Here is a 24,962-nt window from a genome sequence, read left to right on the forward strand (position 1 = left end):
ATTAGGTATCTAATTATCCCCATTTTTACAGAGAAAGATGCTATGGTTCATAGAGGCTCAAGGTCTCACAGTCAATAAGTGGCAGAGGGAGATGTTCTGTCCCAGGCCAGAGGCTTATTTTTTAAAATAAATATATTTTTATTGATTTCAGAGAGGAAGGGAGAGGGAGAGAGACATAGAAACATAATGATGAGAGAGAATCATTGATCAGCTGCCTCCTGCACGCCCCCTACTGGGGATCGAGCCCACAACAGGGGCATATGCCCTTGACCAGAATCAAACCCAGGACCCTTCAGTCTGTAGGCTGATGCTCTATCCACTGGGCAAAACCAGCTAGGGTGGGCCAGAGGCTTTTGACCTACCCTCTGTCCTCAAGTTAAATGTTCTTGTCACCTGCCCCTTGGTGCTGTTAGCCTCTCTGTGCTTCCGGCTGTGTAGAGGGTACAGGGACTGTGGTTGGTAATTCTTTCCAGCCCTCACCAACAAGTCCTTTGCATGGAAATTAAAGCAGCACAGACAGGAGAAGAAGCACTAGAGGCACTTCGATTTCCCTCCTGATTTTTTTCTTCCACAATGACAGTTTTTATTTAAATGTTAATTTCATTGAAAGGATAGTGCCATCATTTGACTTTAAAGAAAGAATTTGCATTTGTACTGATTATTGATTTGAAAAACATAAAGTGGACGGCACTGAGTTCTCTGAGGGGTTGTTGCATTGTGAAGTCTGTGGAGGCAGCAGCTGAGCCCTCTGGTTTGACACATAATGCAGGTTCTGGAAATGTTGAAAAGAGGGGTTGAAGCTGCTTCTTAGGTCTTGGAAGAAAAACGGACAAGATTGCCATCTAGCGGACTCTGAGTCAACTTCAGCTCAAAAAATTAGCCGTGTTTTAGTAAAACTTACCTGAAATGGGAAGTAACACTAATGGGTAGTTTATTTAAATATACAACGGAGGAATACACCTCAGGTCAGACCAATACTCAAGCTGAATGCTGCCTCAGACAACATCAGAAGACTAGGGAGAATCTAGGGGAGGGGTGTTGGCACTAAGAGAATCTGAGATTATCATCGCCCTCCTTTTACAGCCCAGGGAAGGAAATGACTCATTTAGGATCACACAGGTGTGATGAGTTGTATGCAGGCCTCCCCTGTTTAAGTCTGGTGCTCAGACTTTTATCTTGTGTATAGAGCAGGACAGTGTCCTTCATAATATTCAGCAACAAGGAAAGGAATCATCCCAAATTGTACAAATTTTCCCAATTACCCACTATAGACTCATAGCTACAGAAGATGGATAGCGTACGTGGTCAGTTTTCCAGCTCTTTTGGACAGGTACACGGGAAACACTACCTACAGCATGGTATTGCAACACACCATTATCTCACTGAGGGGTCAGAAGCATCTCTCTGTATTTGCTGTTTAGGGATTTGCAAAGTACACACACCTGAAGAATTTTTACGGGATTCTGTATGATTTTGTTACTTTTACTCTATCCTCATTCATCTATTAATTCTTTCTTTTGTGCCTATGTTTTACATACAGAAAAATTAGAGGGGAGAGGAGTTATAAAGAAACTAGTGGCCCGGTGCACGAAATACATGCACATTAAAAGGGAATTCATTAGAGGAAATATTTTAATATTGCTATTTGCCCTTCCTCTGTAGTAGAAGTATCAGAGATGAAAGAAAATTAGTAAAATGTATATGAAAATCTTCCTCCTGTCAGCGTCTGGGGCACGCCATGGGACCCAGAGTCAAGTCCCCACCCACCTGTGTGCACCTCAAAATCGCGTGAGACCCAGACCTGGTCAGCCCCACCCCTGTCAAGCCCCGCTGGGCAGGGGGCACAGCCTCAGGTGTCCCAGCCCAGAGCCAGACAGGGGGTGCAGCCTCAGGTCCCCCAGCCTGGCACCAGGGCAGGGGCAGGGCCTCAGGTTCCCCGGCCTGGTGCCAGGGTGGGGGGCGTGGCCTGAGGTCCCCCGTCAAGACCTGCCAGGTGGGGGGCACTGCCTGAGGTTCCCAGTCAAGCCTCACCAGGCAGGGGGTGCAGCCTCAGGTCCCCTTCCCTGGCCCCACGTAGCCTCAGGTCCCTGTTGATTGCTCGTTACAGCTCATTACGGGAACCCCGCCTCCGCTGTGGGTGCAGCCATCTTGTGATGGCGTGATGGCATGAGGGTCAATTTGCATATTACCTCGTTATTATATAGGATTACCCCATGTAAATGTCAGTTTAGATGTTTAAGATACAGAGAAGTGGTATAACCTCTCTTTTGCGTCATGCTATGTCCCTTCCAGACTGTTATCTGGAATTGGTTTTTGTTGTTTCCTCATTTCCAGAATAGAGATAGTGATAATGTGTCCTTCATCTGTGTCCTCAGGAGGTTTAAAAGAGATGAAGCATAATACATCTGTAGGAATTCCCAGTCTTTCTCTTTCCCCATCCCTTTCCCCACTCCTCTCTGTGGAAAGTTTTCATTTTTTAAATTCAGTTTTCCTTGTCTTTTCTCCTATAATTCCAAACCTGCAGAAAACTTAAAGCCACAGTTCACTCTATACCCAAATCCCCATTATGCCCTTTACTCCTTAATTAACCACTCCTAAATAAATCTGCATGTCTCTACCTAAAAACAAGGACAATTTCCATATAACCACAATACCATTAATACAACAAAGCAAGTTATTAATATTTCTGTAATGTTACCTGATATTTGTATTCATATTCCTTTCATTGTCCCACAAATGTTTTTACAGCATTATTTTCTAACCCAGAATCTAACCAAAGTTAATCCATTGTCTTGGATTCTTATGTCTCTTTGGTTTCTTGTATTCTGGGATAAAACTAAATGTTTTATTTGTCATGATGTTAACTTTTTGAAGATTTCAGGAGATAGATATAACTTTTGGCTATACTAAGTTTGGTCACTTGATTCAGTTGGTGACTGCTAGGTATCTTTTTCATAAAGGTATGTATTTTTTTGGTTATATTAGGTATTTGTGGGGTGATATCTTGAGACTGTGTGAACATTATATCCCCAAATATATTTTGACCCAGAAGTTTATGCAGCCACTGATGGACTTTAGCTGAATTGTTAATACAATGGAGGATGAGAGTGATAATGTCCTGTTTTTCTCCTACATTATTTATCTGGCAGTCCTTTGTAAAGAATTTTTTCCCCTTCTCTTTTTTGGGTATCACTATGGACCCAATCTTTTTTATTTAAATCCAAAGTGGTTTACTCTATTGCCATCATATTCCTGGTATTAAAAGGTCAAGTTGTCCCAAATTTAGGTGATGAAAGCTCCTCTAGGCTGGCTCCTCTCTTCTCCCAGGTACTTGACTACTTCCTTCCTCCCTGGCACACGCTGCCCCAGGCTCATCTTGTACCTTTCCTAACCTCACCTGGACTTAGTGCTAAAAGGAATGGGGGATGCTATTTAGAAACTGAGATGTGGGTACTAGAGGAAGCACCATGCAAATGTTTGTAAAATAAGATGTAGAGAAAAGTGCAGCTGACTTTGTGTCATTTGTCCAGTGACTCTTCTGCCTGTTTAAATCATCCTTCAACTAAGTTTAATGATCATTTCCTCAAAAAATACCCAAAAGTCCTAGATTCCTCAGGATTAAGACACTTTTTTCCCTAATATACATGCCTCTGGAGCCCTAAATCTTTCAGTACACATCACACATCTAAGAATTCAAAGTCTGTCTCACCTGATAGCTCAACTGGGGAAGACTCTGCTTCCAATATCAGGTGTTGGTTGGCCATGTTCAATTCCATGCGTGCTACCAGACCCAGTGGCTGTCGGCCAGAAGCGACCTCTCCTGTGGTACTCCCCAAAGGGCATCTTATGCCACGGCCGCTTGCTTCTGCAAAGCCAGCAAGGAAGTGAGAGTTCTAGTAAGACAGTAAGAAACACATCACAATCTCGTGTATTCAAGAACAAATTAAATGTCACTTCTATTATTGTATTCTAATAGGAATAGTTTCAACCCACATACCAGGGGAGGGGATTACACAAGGGTGTGAATATCAGAAAGTGGGAATAACAGCAGCCCCCTTAGCATCTGTCCATACTCATGGGTTTGATATTCTACTGTGAGAAATCAGATGATACACATAAGAAGTATACTATCAAATGGTCATAAAAAATGAATAGTGATGGAGAGTCACTGGAGGAAACACATTAACAAGAGTGGTAAGATGAAACCTTTGTAGGGAGGTAAAATTAGCTGAGATTTGAAGCGTGAGAAAGGTTCAGTCGTGTGAATATATACAATAGGCAAAGGATTGAATATGTGCAAAGACCCTGAGATAATAATAAATTAGTAATGAAATGAGTCCAGTCACGTAGAGATACCACAAGAATGGGTTTAGAGAGGTAGGCAGTAATCAGACCATTTGGGACTTATAGGCTATATGGTGAGGAGTTTGGCTTTTATTTATATACCATTGGCCCAGTGCACAAATTTGTGCACATTGAAAGGAAATTAATTAAAAGAAATATTTTAATATTGCTATTTGCCCTTTCTCAATAATAGAAGTGTCAACCAAATTCACAATGGACAATGACAGATCGAAACACACATGCAATTGGCGCCAGCGAGAGCTTTATATGTACCGCACACATAAACTTGCTTAATTAGACCTGCTTTCTGATTTAGCTAAACTTTTTCCAGGCCAGTGAAGCACCCCAACTTCTCTTTCAGGTAATTGTCAGCAACACAGCAGTAAATATCAACATGAAGCAGATTATTATTGTAGATCACGCAGGGAGAACAAAGAGTAAAATGTTTAACTGCAGCAGTGTTTGACTATATTTTGCGCAGTGAGAAAACCTGAAGTAATTTTCAAGGTCCACCATTTCTTCTTTTCAGTCGGGTCAAGTTTCTAAATCTCCATTTTCTGGCTGATGAAAAGAAAATAGGATTCAATCAAGTCTCCTATCTACCTACTCCAGGGCTTCTGTGAGGATCTAATGAGCTGAGGCTCTGGGAAAATGCTTCACAGACATTTGGTTAAAGTGTAAAATGTTTGCACCTGGCTATAAAGCAAGCCGTGTTCCTGGGCTGAAGAAACTCCAAGGAGGCTAGTTGCTAGGGAGAGGAAGCTGGGCGTTGCTACATGATGTCATTACCCAGTACCCACAGCCACCGTTTCCGGGCTGGGCTGGGCTGTGGGCCGCATTTTGTGCCATGGGGTCTCAGCCACATTGGCTACAATTTGGTGGGGTGTTGCTCCGGAATGGTGGCGGAGCCTGTGTCCCACTTGGGGAAGCTGAGTGGTGCGTTATCGGCTCCAGGTGCATGGTGCCGTTTCTTTGTAAATGGCCAGTGTGCATCAGGGCAGCTCCTGCATTGAGCGTCTGCCCCCTAGTGGTCAGTGCGTATCATAGTGACTGGCTGGATGGTCGGATGCTTAGCATATTAGTCTTTTATATATAGACTAGAGGCCCGGTGCACAAAAATTTGTGCACTCGGGCGGGGGGGATCCTAGGCCTGGCCTGTGCCCTCTCGCAGCCTGGGACCCCTCGGGGGATGTCCACCTGCTGGCTTAGGCCCTCTCCCCAGGGGATCGAGCCTAAACTGGCAGTCAGACATCCCTGTGGCAGCCCAGGAGCCCTCGGGGGATGTCCACTTGCCAGCGGGGACCAGGCCTAAACAGCAGCCGGACATCCTTAGCGCTGCTGAGGAGGTGGGAGAGGCTCCTGCCATCACTGCTGTGCTGGCAGCCGTCAGCCTGGCTTGTGGCTGAGCAGAGCTACCCCTGTGGGAGCACACTGACCACCAGGGGGCAGCTCCTGCATTGAGCGTCTGCCCCCTGGTGGTCAGTGTGTGTCATAGTGACCAGTCATTCCCAGTCGTTCTGCTGTTAGGATCAATTTGCATATTACCCTTTTATTATATGCCTGGTGCATGGGTGGGGGCTGGCTGGTTTGCCCTGAAGGGTGTCCCGGATCAGGGTGGGGGTCCCTCTGGGATGCCTGGCCAGCCTGAGTGAGGGGCTGAGGGCCATTTTTCAGGTTGGCCACACCCCCTTCAGGGTGGGGGTCCCCACTGGGGTGCCTGGCCAGCCTGGGTGAGGGGCTGATGGCTGTTTGCAGGCTGGCCATGGCCCCCAGCCACCCAAGCTCCCAGTGGAGGCTGGCTGGAAGCAGGTATTTGGGGTTTATTTATCTTTTATAATTGAAACTTTGTTGCCTTTAGCGGAGGCCACAGCCGGCCAGGGCAGGCAGGAAGCTTGGCTTCCTCCATTGCCAGGGCAACCAAACCTCCTGCTTGCTCCAGCTCAGTGGCTGCTGGCTGCCATCTTGGTTGGGTTAATTTGCATATAGTTGCTCTGATTGGCTGGTGGTCATGACTTGGGGCATAGTGAAGTTACAGTCAATTTGCATGTTTCTCTTTTATTAGATTAGATAGTTTGAAGCCAGCAGGGGGGTTAATATGGAGAGTGATAAGATCAATTTTTTTGCTCTCATAGGAATTCTTTTTGTGAATGGACTAAAGAGGGGAGTGGAAGCAAAGGGAACAGCTGTTTGGAGGCTATTGCATCAATTCACAGAGATAATGACAGACTAGGGTAGACACAGTGGATTTGGTGAGAAGTGGTCATAGTCTGCCTGTATTTGAAAGCAGGGTCTATGGGATTTCTTAATGGATGAAGTAAGTGACTGAGAGAAATTGAGAGGTGGTATATCCATTGGGTCTAAGCATATGGAAGGTTGGGGTATTGGAGAGAGGATAGATATGAAGAATCAATGTCCTGGAGTATTTTTTAAAAATAGACTTTATTTGTAAGACAAAATTTAGGTTCACAGCAAAAGTATACAGCATTCCCATATATCCTTCCCCAACACATACACTGCCTTCCCTACTATCAATATCTCATGACACATTTGTTACAATATATAACATTATCATTGACACTTTATTATCAGCCAAAGTCTATGGTTTACTTTAGGGTTATACATTATGTGGGTTTTAAAAAATACTTAATGACATGTGTCATACAAAACAGTTTTACTACCCTGAAAATCCTCTGTGTTCTGCTTATTTATCCTTTCCTCTCCCTTACCCCCCAATTCCATAGTTTTCTTTTCCAGAATGTCATATATGTGTATTTAGTCATGCAATGTGCAGCCTCTTTCTATTGGCTTCTTTCCCTTAATAATATGCATTTAAGGTTTCTCGTGTCTTTTCCACGGCTTGATAGCCCTTTTCTTTTTAGTAGTGAATAAATATTTCATTATCTGGATGTTACTTCAGATTATCCATCATCTACTGAATGGCATTTTGGTGGCTTCCAGCTTTGGGAAATTATGAACAAGGCTTCTGTAGGAGCCTGTGTGCAAGTTTTTGTGAGGGCATACATTTTCCATTCATTTGGGTAAAAGCCGAGGAGCAGGATTGCTGGACCGTATGGTAAGAATATGTTTTAATTGTGTTAGAAACTTGGCACATTTTGATTGTATTAAATTCCATACACAGGTCCTGGTAATTGCCTCATCTGTCATAGATATGCCACCACAGCTAATAGGTTGTGCGCTACTGCTGCTTGTATATTAAGACCTTCATTTCATTGCCTCACACATTTTTCCACTGGGCTCTCCATTAGACTAGTGACGTGGGTGCCATCTAGTGGACATAAACAAAAAGTGTTTTCATAGAGCAACAAGGACCACAAAAAGATTCATTAAAGATGAATTGAAAATGAAGACATCAAAACTCCATTGTGCTAAGTAAAGAAAACATTAAAAAAACAACAACACAGCTTTGTGCTAAGTAGAAAAACATTTCAAAAATTGAACTAGAGAAGGCATGGTAGAAGAAAGAAAGTAACAAAGGTTAATCAGCAAGTTAACATACTAAATCTCTGAATTTATTCACCAAAATGATTTCGGGTCTTCATACATATATAGAGCTTTTTTTTTTTTTAGGGTGAGTGTGTGGAGCAGGGGTGGGGAGTGGGGTAGGGAAAGAGTGAGAGAAAAAGAGAATTAAAGGCTAAAACATGGCCATTGTCTTTAGGTCTTCTACCCATGTTGTGAGACAAGACCAAGTATGTAAACATTCAAGATATGATTCAATTTAAATTATAAATTGTAGGTAGGAAGAGAAGGAAACCCAGAGGGCAGAGTGCTCAGGGAAGGTGTCACTAAAAACTATTAACTGACATGGGTCTTGAAAGTAGGAAAAATATATGGAAAGGTAATGGTTCCTACCTATTTCTATGTACAGTTATCCATAGTTAACAATCTAAAGTTGATCAGCATATTAACTTCTCTACTAAAATTACAAGGACCTTAAGAGTATTTTATCTCTGATCACAACCCTCCCAATTTACATGTAATTTTTGTATAGCATTTATTGCTTCTTAAGCCCACAGATTGGTACTATTATTTTCTTTCTTTCTTAGTAATATTTCATATTTGGAGTTATTATGAAACATTTACTGAAAATTCACAATTTACTAGCTAGTGGCTATATAGAACTAACACATCAATGAGAGATAAAATTTAATGTGACCTTAAAGGATTTATAGGAATTCAAAATTATCTAGTAAGGACTGGGTGTCACCAACAGAGTGAGCCCTGATTGGCTGCTGCAGGGCCATCTCACAGGCATTATTTGCTTTGGCGAATTCACCATGATCCAGGCCATGGCCTTTAATCTTAGAGGACTACAGCCTGATCTTGGTCATGCCCCAGAACTAATCCAAATCAGGAGATGGAACTACTCTGATTATGTCATAATTCTTAGAAATCACAACTCCCCAGTGCAGAACAATGAAAAAGCAGGGTAGTATTGTCAATTATCTTCATCGCCTTCACTGGATGAACTATTTTATGGAGACACCAAGGAAATGGAGTGATACTGCAATCCCTCAAAGACTGGCTTAGAGTAGAAATATATTCTACTGCTTCCCCTGAGGAGGAGGGTGTGACTTCAGGCCGGGTGGTGCAGGAGGAGGTGCGGAGGGGAGAGGGGTACTATTTCCATTTGGAGTCCCTTTCAGATATTCCCACTGTATTGCTAGGAGGCAGCGTGTTTTTGGAGGCTTGGTTTCCCACGTGTTTCCAGGTGGGCACGTGGATCTCCGGGAGGCACAAGGTTGGTTCCCCAGAAGGATTATCGGACCTTGGCGCCAGCTCTCTGGAGGGCCCTAGTGAGGCAGAGAGGCCTAAGGTGGTAGCGGGTGCCCTCCAGTCTAGTATTATTATTTTCAGACAAAATTTACGTTTATTTTTGCACTTACCAACTTCTTTGCTCCCTTTAAAAAAAATCTTTGAACTTCCTAGGTCATCTTTCGGTATTTCATAATCATAAAATAAATCCTTTAAGAATTTCTTTATTAAAATTCTACTAGTGACAAGCTCTTAAGAATTATTTGTCTGTGAAAACATGTTTAAATCGTTTTATGGGGTGCATAATTCTAGACTGACATTTACTTTCTGGTTCCATTTTCGATATTAAGCCTACTGTAAGTCTAATTGTTATTCATTGCAGGAAATTCATCTCTTCTCCCTGGCTGATTTTAAGTCTTTCTCTTTGATTTAATGTTTTGCGGTTACATTACAATGTGCCTAGGTGTGCATTTCTTGAGATTTTTTTCCTACTTGTTATACAACAGTGCTTCATCTTTCTCTTCTTTTTTTGAGATATATTTGACACATAACAGTTTCTGGAGTTGAACATTAATGGTTCAATATTTTTATATATTGCAAAATGATCACCACAGTAAGTCTTGTTAACATCCATCACCACACAGTTACAATTTTTTCTCTTATGATGAGAACTTGAAAGATTTACTCTTGGCAACTTTCAAATATGAAACAAAACAGTATTATTAACTGGGGTTACCATGCTGTCCTTTACATCCCCTGACAGATTTATTTTATAACTGGAAGTTTATATCTTTTGACCACCTTCATCCATTTTTCACACTCCCCTTACTCTCCTTCTATACCTTATTTGTATAAGATGTGAAATATAACAATCAGTATTTTTGTGACAATATTTATTAAACTTTCTCAGAAAACAGGAAACTCATTGGATGTTCCTGCCTTCACTTCCAAATTCTTTTTATTTTATTTTTTTCAAATTATAAGAGAAAGTATATTTAGAAAGTTACAGAGGTAGTAGAAGTGAGCCAGCTTGGCTGCATAGGCGCAGGAAACATGTTGCAGAGGCAAAAGAAGGGCCCTTGGAGCTTAGAAGGGAGAAGGGCAAAGGTAAGGCACCTGGGGGGAAGAAGATGGGGAAGGACAAGACATGGGCATGCTTCTGAGAGGGAGAGCACACCTGTTTTCTTCTAATATATCTTTGAGTAATTTTTTCTATTGAAATTATTTTTTCTCTTCTTCAGAAAGAACAATCTTAATCTAACAGACCTTTCTGATCATCTCCTAATATTTATTGTATTTTCTCTACTTGTGTTTATCTGAGTCTTTTTTAAAAATTCTTTATTGATTCAAGTATTACATATGTCTCATTTTTCCCCCATTGACCTCTCCCGGCCACTCCCACCCCCAGCACATGCCCTCACCCCACTAGTGTCTGTGTCCATTGGTAATGCCTATATGCATGCATACGAGTTCTTTGGTTAATCTCTTCCCCGGTACCCCTCCCCGCCCCCTTCTCTCTGAGGTTTGACAGTTAGTTCATGATTTTCCCCAAGGCTGCCCTCTGGTCACTGACTCATCCTATATAATAAAAGGCTAATATGCAAATAGACCAAACTGTGAATGACTGGTCGCTATGACATGCACTGACCACCAGGGGGCATTCGCGCAATGCAGGATCTGCCCCCTGGTGGTCTGTGTACTCCCATAGGGTAGCGCCGCTCAGCCAGAAGCTGGGCTCACGGCTGGCGAGCACATTGGTGGTGGCAGGAGCCTCTCCTGCCTCCACGGCAGTGCTAAGGATGTCCAACTGCTGGACTGTGAGAGGGTGCAGGCCCAGCTGAGGGACCTCCTGAGTGCACGAATTTTGTGCACTGGTCCTCTAGTTTTTTATAAATGTTAATTCTGCTTTGGGTAACTGCTCATCCTTTACTAGAGTCCATGTAATGCCAGTATTTCTTTACTCTGCTAGTTTTCTTATCATTGTGTGTTATGGGTTTATTTCCTGTACAGGGCATTAATGTTTTAATTTCCTTGACAGAGAAAGGCATTTATGGTGTACCGTTTTCTTTGTTATCTCTTGCAGTCTGTGTCTCTTCCATTCTTTCAGAGGTTTTGTGTTGGGTTCTTTCCTTTGTTTAGTCATCTTTCAAAATCAACAATTCTATTCACTCCAAAATAGCAAGTATGGTTTATTCAGTGAACTGGATTGGGTAAACCTAACAGGAAACAACTTTATTCTTTTCTGCCATCACCATCACTCTGTACTATGTCAAACCTGTTTTCTACATCCCTGACAATGCCTTGGGTATGTGTCATAGCTTTTGCTGTCACTTTCAAATGGTCTTATTTTTCAGGCACAAAAAAATCCATTAAGTCTATTATCAGAACATCAATTCTTCCAGTTTTAGATGTTAGCCCTCTCCAGTTTGAGCCTGATTCAGTCTGGGATGCCCCCAGTGGAGAAGACGGGATATGATGGGTTAGCTTTGCCACTTACTCATTTGTCTTTTTACTCTTTATCCTCCACTTACTTGACTGTTACTGGCTCTCATTGGACTAAAGAAGGGCTGTGAGAGGAAGAAAAGGGCAGTGAAGTTAGGGCAGGTGTGGTTTGTAACACAACGCTGGAAAATTAGGTAACTGAGGCCCAGAGAGAGAGGCGGGACGGGGGGCGAGGGAGCTTTGACTATTCTCTAGGAGTGAACCTTCAGGCCTGGAATATAGGACTTGAACTTCTGTCTCTAAACTTGGGCCTCAGTGCCTGTAGTCTCTCTTCCTGAGGAGAAGTACTCCACACTTTTATGATTTACTAAGTGTAGAGCAAGCATGTCAAACTCAAAAGGCTAACATGGGCCAAATAAATGAGGCATGTGGCCCACATGCCACGAGTTTGACATGTTTGGTGTAGAGGTATTCTGCACATCTGGTCTCACCTGATTCTCCCTGCTGTCTTGGTGGGTAGCCCAGTTGTGACATATGTTCTGATGGATGACACACATTTCCCTTAAGGACCAAACCTTACCTATAAGGAAGTCAGTATTTGTGAAAATTTTCAGAAACAACCACCAGATGTCACTCTAGACTAGCTTTTGGCAAATGAGAGTCCTGTATCCATTGTTCCCAAATTTATTTGGGGGCTGGGGGGAGAGAGGGGATGAGAAGAAAATAAATGTCATGCATCCTAATATCTCAGGGTATGAGGAATTTTCTAGGGTGGTCTTAGGACAGACAGATAGCCATGAGAACCAAATGTGAAAAGATACTATGGATCTTTCACTTATACTTTAATGGGGTAGGAGCAGTCAGGCATCAAGCATAGGACATGTTATCCTAACCCCTCTGCTTGCAAATGAAATAGACTGACAGGGGAAATCAAAGTGAGTGAAAGGAAAAGCTGCCAACTTTAGAGGGGGGGTGGTGGGGGGTGGCAGGGAATAAAGGTATCTTTGATTCAGGTCAAACAAGTATAGGACCTGGGAGAGGCCACTTGATGGGTTAGGTGGTGTAAGGGATGGCGGATTAAAAGCTTAGCAACATGAACGAGTGAGTCAGCTTGGACTGTCTGAAGGACTGTGAGGAGAACAGTGAACATTCTAGAAGGGTTAAGTTAAGAGAAACCTGAGACAGTGTAAAGCTAGCCATGTCACATGTGGGTAAGAGCACAGGTTCTAGAGCCAGGCTGTCTGGGCCCAGATCCAAGCTCTGCCACATGCTAGTTGTTGGCAAGGCTTTAGGACATGCTACTTGCCCTTACTGTGCCTGTTTCCTCACCTCTAAAGTGAGAAGATAATATAATACCTAACTCAGAGGGTGGTGGGAAGACTAAATGAGTTAATGTATTTCAAGTGTTTAGAATAGAGTGCCCAGCACTTAGTAAGTGCTACATTAAATATTTGTTAAATAAGATTTTTCATGGAACTAGAGTTTAAGAAATCAAAATAAGGTTAATGATTGAACATAGACCTGGGATGTGCTCAGTTCAGCACCTGTTGATTGAGTACTATTTGTCAGTTTTTATAATGGGCACTACATGAAACTTAAAAATATAGAACATATAAGATGATATTAATTTCTATTATGTATTGAGCTGTAACCAGATGCTAGCAACTCAGTTAAATACTTTAAATACATTGCTTCATTTAATCTCCTCTAAAACTTACAGGGTAGGTATTCTTTTTGTTATCTCTATTTCATAGGTTGGGGAAATAAGACCCAGAGGGAGTAATTAATGTGTTCAAGGTTATACCAACATTAAATAGCAAAACTGGGATTTAAACCCAGAGCCTGATCATTTAACCACAACTCTGAATACTCAAGAAGCATTAAAGAATCTTATAAAATCACATTATATTAGAGCCAAGAGGGATTTTAGTGATACTTTAGGTTAACTCTTCCATTTTATGGGTGAAGAAACTGAGTCTCATATATAAGAGATTTATCCAATGCTATTTGGTTGATAGGTGACAGTATAAGAACCTCCATTTTCTGTTCCCAGTACAGAGGTTTTGAAAGTAAGCAGAGGGAGTGTCAGTTCAGTACATTATTAATGTTATTATTATTCAAACAGGCTGTTATACAAGGTCGTCTTCACTAGGGCAACAAGTGAGAATCCTACATTTTCTATTTTAAATATGACAGTCTAGCAGCAATTATATTTATTTTCCTTCTGTGGATGTGGATTAACATTTTCCCTTCGCTGGTCTGCCTGAGCACAGTGTGCTGTTCCTTGCTGAGAGCACTCCTGTGCATAATAGAATCTGTTTTGTCACCTGTCCCCAGTTAGAAGGCCCGTTTCTAAAGGCAGCCCTGAGGGAAGGATCAGGGGATGTCATCCTTCCACAGTTTCTTTCAACCTCACCAAATTTTGCCCTTCAACCAATTATACAATCTAACAATAATTTTGCTATGCACACTCAAATTCAAGGTGAGCCACTTACTTGCCTACCCCACCCCCATCTCCACTTATCCCCATTGTCGGCTTAATTGTCCTGTGTATAGAAATTCTGTACCTGCCATTGCTAGCCCTTCAAGGCCTGTGACAGGGTGTTCTGGTTCATGTCTGTCCTCTACCAAAGTGCCTGTCGTAGACTCTCAGGTGAGTGATCAACAAGGAGCAACGCTTTGCACATAAAGGGAGAAAATTATCTACCAAGGGCTGCATGTGTTTGTTCTGTTGGTTTGGTTTTTGCTGGCATTTTTATCGTGCTCCTGGGCTCCTGTGAACTCTGGTTGGGTTACAGAGCTCCCTGTCATTTAGGCCTTTCTCCAAGAACAGGAGAGTAGAAACCTGTCTGGGGAGTGTTGCTTTTCATCCAAAATGTGAGTTAGGTAGTGGACACGGGTTTCTAAGCTGTATTCCTGGGGTCGCTTGTTCAGTTATGCTAATAAGTGTTTGTGCAATAAAGTTTGAAGAGTAATTAACAGTCTGTCCATTTTGAGTGTCACAGAGCACTTTAACAGAATAAAGCTACTGAGAAATTTAATAGTATAAAGAAAAAAATTAGACATGCTTGAATGATGTTTCAGGTTTGGCTATCTGAAAGCTGGTTTCCAGTCTTGGCTTTGTAAACAACTTGGTTGCAGTCGGTACTACTCAAAATATGGCCCAGGGACTGCCAGTTTGCAAACGGCTTATGACTACACTGCACTGCCCAAGGAGCGTGCACAGAATGTCCATCAGTTGCATCAATTACGTCACTAAGCATGCTGTTTGCGTCAGCTGATTTTTTGTTTTCCTGGCAATACTTCCTCCATGAAGGAAGCCATATATGCTGATTTATATTCTATTACAAGCCTGGCTCTTTGGTTAGTATTAGCTGCAGTGATTTTAAGTAAATCATTTGACCTTTTTTTTTTTAATCGCAAAATTCTACTTTCAAATTGCTGGGTTAAAAAATAAATGCCGGGTTCTATAATTCTACACTTAGGAATCCCCCGGAGCCCAGGGTTTTGGAACGCAATTGGCTATCTCTGTCTAGACCTCTGACATAACCCATGAGAGCCATAAGGATTTGACTTGCGTCTTCACTTCCAACTTGCAAAATAGAGACATTTAATATTTTCTTATTCTGTCCTAATTGTACGTCCAGGAATACTGACCCATAGTTTTTTCCTTACTGTTGTTCAAAGGCCATGGATATTATGGGTAAATACAGAGGCCGGTCATCGGCTTCGGCAATGCTGACTAGTATTTAAACTGTGCTTGCTGTAATGGTGTATCTGTTTCCTGGATGATGAAATGATTGTTATAGAACTTTCTGGAACAGTCATAATCTGAGCTCCAGAATGAAAATAATTGCAAGATGGATGAAGATTTTGAAAGACAGCACAGTATTCTGAAAAGGAGTATGGGTTACCGAGTCAGGGGGACATGGATTTAAATTCTGTCTCCATTATGTACTCTCTCTGTGACCTTGGACAGTTTTATTAACCTTGACGGGCATTTGTTTTCTTGTCTACAGACATCATGGGTTTCTTAAGAGGATTAAATAAGATAATGCTCCTACAGTACCTATTATTTGTGTAGCTTTTAAAAATAAGAAAGGGAAAGATAATGCTACAAGCAGTATTCAGAAAGAGTATGAGGAGTATAAAATGTTGGCTCAAAAAATTCTGGTTTAGATGCAAAGGTAGAATTGCCCACTAAAATTGCTCATATAGTTAAATGGGTGATGAGCATAGCTAGAGGTTGGAGGAGCTTGGAACCTGTATTTATAGACCAAGGATAGCATCAACAGTAGAAATATGGGCAGGAATGGGAAGATTATCAGCTTTCTGGGGTAGAAAATGACAACATTAGTAGGTTCTATTCTATTAGGGTATCAAGGCAAACCAGAGGGGAGCTCATGAAGAGAGTGCTAACTAGCCTAGAGGTAGGTTGGAATAATGCTCAACAGGTGACAAGGCTGAAGGCATTCCATGAATCGGCATAATAGAGTTATCTCCTCATGTGGTAGAATTGAGCTCACTTAGTCATAAGTGGAATATATAGACCTATAGGGCTTGGAACTGCAAAATATCGCTCAGTGTTACTTAGTAAGCTCTCTGTGGTCTTTTTCATTTAGTAATAACTCATATTTATATAGCATTTTTCAATATCAAATGTACCAAAGCACTTTTACATGTGTTATTTTAATGGAGGCATCTCCAAGGTATAGACAAAGAACCTGCAGCTCAGAAAGGTCAGATGATTAGCACAAGGATGCACAGCTTATTTTTTGTTGGAAGTAGGATTGGTACCAAGAATTTAAACTCATATACTTAACTTTTCTCAGAAAGAAGCTGTGTCTCTCTCTGAGGGTGGAAGTTGTCAGTTATGAATCATCCCGCTGGCTTGCACTAGATGGAAGGAAATAGGAGAGAAATGTCTCTGGGAAGGTCAGTAGAGGTGCAGTTGTTGACTGACATTGCTGCCAACACTTAAGGGTTACTTCTCAACACAAGCCACTTCGTTGCTGTTTAGCTCTAAAATAATTGCCCAGTGTCAATGCAGTTATTCATTTGAGAATCCTATATTACTTGTGGATGGTTTAGGTCAGAGAGGATAAGTAACTTATACTCAGGCTACCACTTTCCCTTTCCATGACCATGACAGACATCAATAATTGACCGTGATAACATTTCCCATTGGTTTGAGGTGAGGCTTCACAGTTTTCAACTTAGTGTTCTTGGCAGGCACTGCTCATTGCTCAGAATTGGTCTCCTCCCACCCCCGCTTCCCTCTGATAATCACCGTACTGCTGTCTGTGTCTATGAGGTGTTTTTTTCTCTCTCTCTTAATCCCTTCACCTTTTTCACCCAGCCTCACAACTCCCTCCTTCTGTCAGCTGTCAGTCTGTTCTCTATTTTGTTTCTTCATTTATTTTGTTCACTAGATTGCACATATGAATGCAATCAGATGGTATTTGTCTTTCTTTGACTGGCTTATTTCTTTTAGCATAATGCTGTCCAGGTCCATCCATACTGTCGCAAAGGATAAGAGTTATTTCTTTTTTTTTTACAGCTGAGTAGTATTCGACTGTGTAAGTGTCCCACAGCTTTTTTATCCACTCATCTACTGATGGATCTTTGGGCTGCTTCTATATCTTGGCTATTGTAAATAACACTGCAAGGAACATAGGGGTGCATATATTATTTTGAATTAGTGTTTCTGGTTTCTTTGGACATATTCCGAGAAGTGGGATCACTGGGTCATGAGGCAGTTCCATTTTAAATTTTTTTGAGGAAACTGCTTTTCATAGTGGCTGTTTGTTCTACATCTTGGAAAATCTTGTCATTTATGACAGAGGGGCCCTCCAGTAGTCATTGGTGAATTTCCCTTTTCAAAAGCGTGTTTGTTATGCATTTATTTCCTGCAATTCTAAAAATTAATTTTATTTCAGGGACCCAGAGAAGTGAATCATTTCTTTTGGGGGAAAAAAATCCGCCATGCATTGTTCATCGTTACTAGCTCAGAAACCAGTTATTTGATTCCATAAAGTGTAAGGCAGCGCTTTAAATGAGTCTCACTTCTACGACATAATTGAGCCCTTGATACTGAAAGTAACAAAGCAACATTAGAGTGTAGAGTTGTTCTAGAGCTAGGGAAGTACCAATCACGTGGGGAGCTTTCTCAAAGTGTATTTGCTTGTATTGTTATCTCCACAGCCCTTCTCACCTCCCACCTCCAGTCTTCCTTTGTTTTGGTGTCTTGGGGGGCGGGGGTTAGGTGACTGTTGGAGGTAAATGTACATTTTTGAAAAGTTCCTCCAAGTGATTCTCATACCTAAATCTTGTCCCCTCCCAGATGAGAACAGCCATGCAATTTAAGGAAAAAAACCTTAAATTTTAAATTGAGTGACACTGTTGGAATTGACTTTTTTTGTCCTGCCACTTTTCCTTGGTAAACTTGGCCTTTCCTCACATCTCATTTGGTTGTTTTTTTCCCCCATTTTTTTATTATTATCGATTAAGTAATTACATATGTGTCCTTATCCCCACATTACCCACCCCGCACTCATGCCCTCACCCTCCTGTTGTCTGTGTCCATTGGTTAGGCCTGTATGCTAGCATATAAGTCCTTTGGTTGCAAGTGACAGAAGCTCAAGTCAAAGTGACCTTAGCAAAATTAAAAATACATACAAATAAATTAATAATAAAATAAAGGGGGTGGTGGAGTTTTTAGCTCACATGCTTAACGTGTTCAGAGTTGGTTCTGGCTGGCTTCAGTTACTGCTGAATCAGGGATCCCAGCAATATCATAAGGACCTATTTTTTGCCCCATCTCTTTAGTTCTTCTTTCATCTGTATTGGTGCTCTTCTCAGAATCTATGTGGTGACCCTCATTCATTTCAAGGAGGGAGTAATTTCTTTCCCCATAAGTCTCCCAAAGGCTTTAGCTCCACTCTTTGGCTAAACTTGTCTCCTGACTATTCCCGAATCAGTCACCGTCTCCAATGTGGATGGAACAGTGTAATTTGGTTACTTTGGGCAGAGAAGTTACTGCCCACTATTTTCCTCTATTGTTGTTATGTGGTTGTCTGTGACTGACATCTGGCTGTTCCAGATGTTACATATTTTCTTCTTGGGTGACAGGTTCTTAGAGTTGAGAACAGGTGTGATTTCTCCTGAACCTGATAATCTAGCATTGGGAAGGTCACAGGTTCCCCAAGGGGGGAAAAAACACACCAGAAGATAAGGAAATGGAAAAATATTTTCTAAAAAATGATATCATTGCTTTTGGGTCATGGTTTTTCCATATGTAAAATAGAATATATAAATCAGTTGATTTCATGATTAGTTACCTAATCATTTTGATTTTCTACAAAAAGGAACAGAACTTTTTGGCCTTTTCTAGTACCTATTACCTATTTTATAGTAAATGTATTTATATAAAAATACATGTCTGCATGTGCATAAGTCCCTGTATGTGTGCATGTGCATGTACCCCTCAGCTTGCATACAAGGTAACTGAGACTCAGAGAAGTCACCATGGTCCCACTGACAAATGTGACAAGAGATAGGTCTATATTTCCTAGTGATCAGCCTTTTTTATTTACTAGATTATACTCAAATATTCATGGCTTACATTTGGCATATTAATCCTTTAATAGGCTTTTATAATTTATGAGTCTCTCTAGAAATAAAAAGCCATAATTCAAAGGTGTATGTCTCCAAAGCTGGAATGTTAGGTACTACTACTAGAACTGGGCAGGTGGGCCATAATATTGAGAAGGAACTTCGGAGCAAAGACAGGGTCTGTGCCATCATTTCGGGGTGGGGGTGGGGGTGGTGGAGTAATTAGTTTTAAAAGCATCTATTTAGTTTAAAAAGCATCTGTCTTATTTTGACTGCTTCTTGATCTGCCTCACCATGCTCTTGTTATCATGAGTGTCATGCTTGCTTTTATGAATAACCTCTTCATCACATTATTAACAATATTTTCATCCTAACCTATTATCTAATCAAGTCATAAAAACGTGCCACTTTCCTAGAACATGGCTTCTCCTTGCTCCTTGGCTATTGCCCTTACAATGATGTATCAGTGTGAGTGAAAATTTAGAATGGAGTAGAGTTTTTGATAATTTTTAAATATACTATATTAAGTCCTTGTATATTTTATATAAAGTTAATTTGTTGTTATTGTGTATGCATAGGACTGAAAGGCTCTTTTTCTTCTCCACATTTTGGAAATGTTTGACATAAAAATTATTAGGTAAGGATTTAAAATTCAAACCATGGGCCCAGCACAACACGCTGTGTCTCATTTACGTGAAAATCACTTATTGAATGCCTATTCTGTGTAAGCTGGATAATATATAGAGATGAATTGCTGTCTTACAGAGATAAGGCCTGCACATAAATCATTACAATGCAAGATGGGTAGTAATATCTGTCACAGGAGAGGAATAGATAAATTGCTACGAGAGGTGAGAGAATAAAGAAATTACTTGATTGCAGAGGGGCTTCGGAATGCTGTATGTTGGTATCTGTGGGCTAGAAGCAAATGACTTATTTTCAAATGTGCTTAGTCTAAAGTCAAAAGCTTGTTCCCATTTCATTCTGGGAATAAGAGAAGTCTTCATGAAGGCGACAAGATTTAGGTGGAGCCCCCAAAAGATGAGTACGATTCAGACTTAAGACAATGCCAAGAAATAATTGAAGAAGAAATGTTTTAACCATTGGCCTCCATTAAATGCTTAACTGAGGGTGACAGCTATTTGTTGTGGGTAGAAAGGAGAAATGCTGAGCACAAGACCCTGCCAGAAGAGGCAGGTCACACTGAGTGGAGGAAGAAATTCAGCATCTACTCTCAGGTAGATATCAAAGAGCTACCAAGAGGGGGGAGAGATCTATGGACAAAAGGAGAGAATAGACAAATACAAGTGGGAAGGCAATCTGAAGGGCAATGATACAAGTGGGATGTTTGGGAAATGGAATAAAATAGTCACTTTACTTCTTTATACGAAAGTAAGTGTATGGAAAAGGACAAGATGGTCTGGATTTTCTCATCATATATAGCAGGGGTCCTCAAACTGTTTAAACAGGGGGCCAGTTCACTGTCCCTCAGACCGTTGGAGGGCTGGACTATAGTTTAAAAAAAAACTATGAACAAATTCCTATGCACATTGCACATATCTTATTTTGAAGTAAAAAAACAAAACGGGAACAAATACAGTATTTGTATTTGCATGTGGCCCACGGGACGTAGTTTGAGGACCCCTGATATATAGGCTCTGTTTTGGGTGTTGAGAATACAGCAGTGAGCAAGAAGAAGTCCTTACCCAGAAGGAACTTATAATCTAATGTGGGGAGGGGTAAGTCAACCAGCAACAATTACATGTGCAATGTGTTTTATGGCAATCTACATCTAGGGACTGGGTTGGAATCCTTGTCAAATCTACTCCAACTATCCATTCTAGTTCTCAGTCTTAAGATTTTCCATACAGGTAGCCATTCAGTAATCTTTTTTATTATTTCTTTAATTCATTCATTTATATATTTATTCAACAAATATTTGAGCATCTACTATGTGGCAAAGGCATTGTGATGGGCACTAGAGTACAGCAATGAGCAAGATGGACAGTGGGGCCCTGCCCTAGAGAAGCTTGTATTCTAGATCAATGTCATCTATGATGATGGAGATGTCTGATAGGTGTGCTGCCCTCTATGGTACCCCCCAGCCACGGTGGCTACTGAGCATTGAAGTGTGACCAAGAAACTGAATTTTTAATTTTATGTAATTTTAATTAATTTAAATGTAAATAAACAGCCCCGTGGAAGGTATGGCATGGGATATTTTCTGCCTTTTACTTACAGGGACCCTGAGGCCAACTTTCCTATGCCCAGGGAGATTAAATGACATGTGGACAGAACTAGAAGCCAGGGCACAGGCCACTGTATCACTTGCCCTTTTTTTCTGCTGGAAGAAAGAAGAATACAGATTCTCCTCTACACCTTCTTTAATATTCAGTGCTATGCACTAGCAAAACCATGGACTAGGGAAAGCCTTTGGATTCAGAGAAGGAAAAGTCTGTGTGTCCATTAGGAATCTTTATAATACAAATAACCAAAATGTGACCCATAGTGAGCTAAAAACATCATTGGCTCCTATAACTAAAAAGTCCAGAGATAGGACTGGCTTCAGGGCTCAAATAATGAAATCATGACCTGTTGCGCATCTCCTTGAACTCTGAACTGCTTCCAGGATCAGATAAGCCCTTTCCTCATTTACTCAACTCCTATTTTGCAAAGAGAATTCCATAGTTTAAATATTAAGTAGCACAGAGTGGAAAGAGCACAAGCGTGATAGTTAGGAAATCTGACTGAGTCTCCATTACGCCCCTGGCTGTGTGAAGGTCACCTGTCAGAGCAGAGTGGTCAGAGGAGTGTGAGCTAGCCCCTAGAATGAGTATTTCCAGATGGAAATCTACAGTGTGGAGGGGGATTGGAGGGGCGAGCACGTTGGCCCCAGCATGTGCAGGAAAGATAGTTCTCTGTTTGGACTCACATATTTCACAGGTCCACCCCAGAACCACCGGGTGTGGGCAATGGCGTGCCAGCTGTGTGTCTGCATCACCTAAACCAGAGGCGAGGCCACCTTGGGATAGGGGGCCGTCTATTGCTGGGAGCACGGCGAATGCTTTCTGGGTGGACCTCTACCCCTACAATGCACAGGATGCAACATTGCAGTCACTGATCTCCCCCAAATTAAGCCTCAAACTCAACCTTTTTAGGACCATGAGCTAATCCTTTTGGCTAACTGTTCACGGAACCAGAATTCATCTCTCCGTCTTCCTCTCATAAGGCCTCCCCAGTCGCAAGCTGCTCCAAGGGGGATTGGGCTGTTCCAGATGGCTTTGATCCATGCCAGTACTCTTCCTTATGTAAACTTTCCTTCTGACAGCTCACGTGGAACATGTCACATCTTGAAAGAGGGATTTTCATTAACTACTTCGCCGCTGCCAAATGGAATCATGTGTTCTGTGGGCCTTGCCAGGATGTCAGAGGGAACTTCCCTCCGTCTGCAGTACCAGCCGGGCTCCCGCCGTTAGGTTGAAGTTCCTATTTTTCAAAGATCAACACATTTCATGCCTCATGTGGAATAAGGATTCCAACAGGGGGAGGGTTACAGAGCCAGTGGCAGATTGAGGAGAGAATCCAAGTTTCCTCAGTGGCAGTTTTGTGTTCTTTCCATGATGCTCCTTAATCTTTAAAGTCTGAAACGTTATCTTAAAAATAGAAATTGAGTAAAATGTGATAGAGGGCGTGCATTTATCATGAAAAGGAACATGGCCACCATCTTTACTTCCCTCCCTCTCCCCTCTGCCATATGTAGACAGTCAGTCAGTCAGTCAGTACATCCTACTTAGTGTTTCTTGTAAGGACTTCTACACATCTTTTTTTGCTCACTCTGGGCCATCGTCATTTCCTCCTGGACTACAGTACACGACCAGAGCAGACACAGGAAGTTGTCTAAAATACAAGTTTAGTCTTGGCAGTTTCAAACATAAACCTTACAATGGCTCCCGCTGCCGTTGCCTCACTTTAGCCCTTTAATGAGGTTTCCTGTACTCTTTTTATTTTTATTATTTTTGCCCAGTCTCCAGACCCATTCCTCATCACAGCACAGTGACCTTTTTGATTTCTTAGAAAGAGCCAATTCGCATTTTTTTCCAACTCAAGGCCTTTGCACATGATATTGTCCTTACCTGGAATGTTATTCTCCTTCTATCCCCACTTCCTTCAATTGAATAAATGTCAGCTTAGAGGCCTCCTAATCTGGCAACCTTTTCCTCAACTCTTCCTATGGCTTAGCTGCCTCTACTAGGTGTACCCATAGCATCCTCACTATGCTTTCTCTTATATCAGCCTCTTTGACACACACCACAGTCCCTTTGCATACACACATGCACACACACATGCACACACACCCTTTGCTCTGAGCACTTTGTAAACTGAGCATACTTAATGCAGACTTGGAAGTCATGGGAAAGGAGCGCACTGTAGAATGGGGAGCTTTGCCTCTCACGGGTTCTACTTTTCACCTTTCCTTCACATCACTGTTGACCAAAAGGAAGTCTTTTCCATAACAAGTCCAACATTTGCCAAAGGCAATTGTAGTTATCAATCACATTTTTTTCTTTTGTAATCAAGTTTCTTTAGCTTACACATAAAAGGAAGTGTTTATCTTGGGACATATGTAGAGCAAGTATCATTCCTCTTTACCTACAATAACCCTTCTTTTTTCAGTTTCTTCATTCAAAGAGAGATGTGACAATTATTTATAGAGTTTGGGCCCCAGGGGCAATTCACCTCTAAATCAAAATTGAATTCTTAAAAGAAGGAGGGTTACATTCCAGTGGTAAAATGTCAGGAAGCATCCTGAGCGACAAGGATGTTGGGGTGAGCAGAGCTATCGAGTCCCCTAGAACCTCACCTTGAGGGTGTTTGCCCAAGGTCCTGGAGCCTGAGGGGGAAAAGAAACGTCAATGTCATGTTTATGATCCTGTGACTAGTTCTTCTCAAAAAGTCTTTTTAAACTCCGATCATTGTGAGTGTGTGTGTGTGTGTGTGTGTGTGTGTGTGTGTGTGTGTGTGTGTAACACCGTGATCGAAGTCACTATTAGTTCTCTATTGGATGGAGTAAATAACCTCCTCAGTAAGTTTACTCCTCTACCCCTTGTTCTTCCACAGTTCCTTCTCACCATAGTAGCTGGGATGTATTTTAACAACTAATCATAACACTCCTCTGTCCAAGCCTCCACAGGCTTCTTCCCTCACTCTGAGTAAAAACCGAGTCCCCTGGGACCTGTCCTCCCCCCCCCCCCCATCATGCGGATATTTTTTGCCTTCACCTCGTCACATTATCCTGCATGCTCCTCATACATGCCGGGCCTACTCCTAATTGATGACTTTTTTAGTGGTTATATCCTTGGCTGGGCACACGGTCCTCTCCTACCTAATTTCCATGTGGTTCAGTCCTTCAAGTCTTTGCTCCGTGCCCCTTCCCAATGAGGTCTACCTTGATTACCAGATTTAAAACTCCATTACTGGTCTGTATTTCTCATAGCCCTTATCTATAGTGTAACTTCCCTATTTATTAGGCTTATTATCTGTCTCCCCCAGATAGAATGTGATCTTCAAAGGGGCAGGGTTGTAGTCTGTTTTTCACTGACCTAGCGCTTATCATCTAGAACCAATAAACATTGGGCAAATAAATTAATTGAATATTGATTAGTTTACACTTTCACCAACTTACCTATGCTGTTCTAGGAAGCTTTTTGAGAATTGATAAAACCCTTTGAGCTAAACTTCTAGGTCATTCCTGCTAAGGATATCACAACTATTCTTGTATTATTTAG

The 24,962-nt window shown here is 41.6% G+C and overlaps 1 protein-coding gene and 1 long non-coding RNA gene across 3 annotated transcripts in view; one reads left to right on the forward strand and one right to left on the reverse strand.

Annotated features, from left to right (window-relative positions):
• Positions 1-24,962, forward strand: part of LOC132235884 (uncharacterized) — a 221,536-nt gene that overhangs the window by 105,228 nt on the left and 91,346 nt on the right. The gene's annotated exons all lie outside the window — the stretch shown is intronic.
• Positions 8,910-11,263, reverse strand: LOC132234433 (negative regulator of P-body association-like). Its single transcript, XM_059695407.1, has 2 exons — positions 11,180-11,263; positions 8,910-9,158 (listed from the first exon to the last, which is right to left on the reverse strand). Exons 1-2 carry the CDS (start codon positions 11,261-11,263, stop codon positions 8,910-8,912), a joined length of 333 nt encoding a protein of 110 aa, XP_059551390.1.

The sequence above is a fragment of the Myotis daubentonii genome, chromosome 5, assembly GCF_963259705.1.
Source record: "Myotis daubentonii chromosome 5, mMyoDau2.1, whole genome shotgun sequence".
Lineage (NCBI taxonomy): Eukaryota > Metazoa > Chordata > Mammalia > Chiroptera > Vespertilionidae > Myotis > Myotis daubentonii.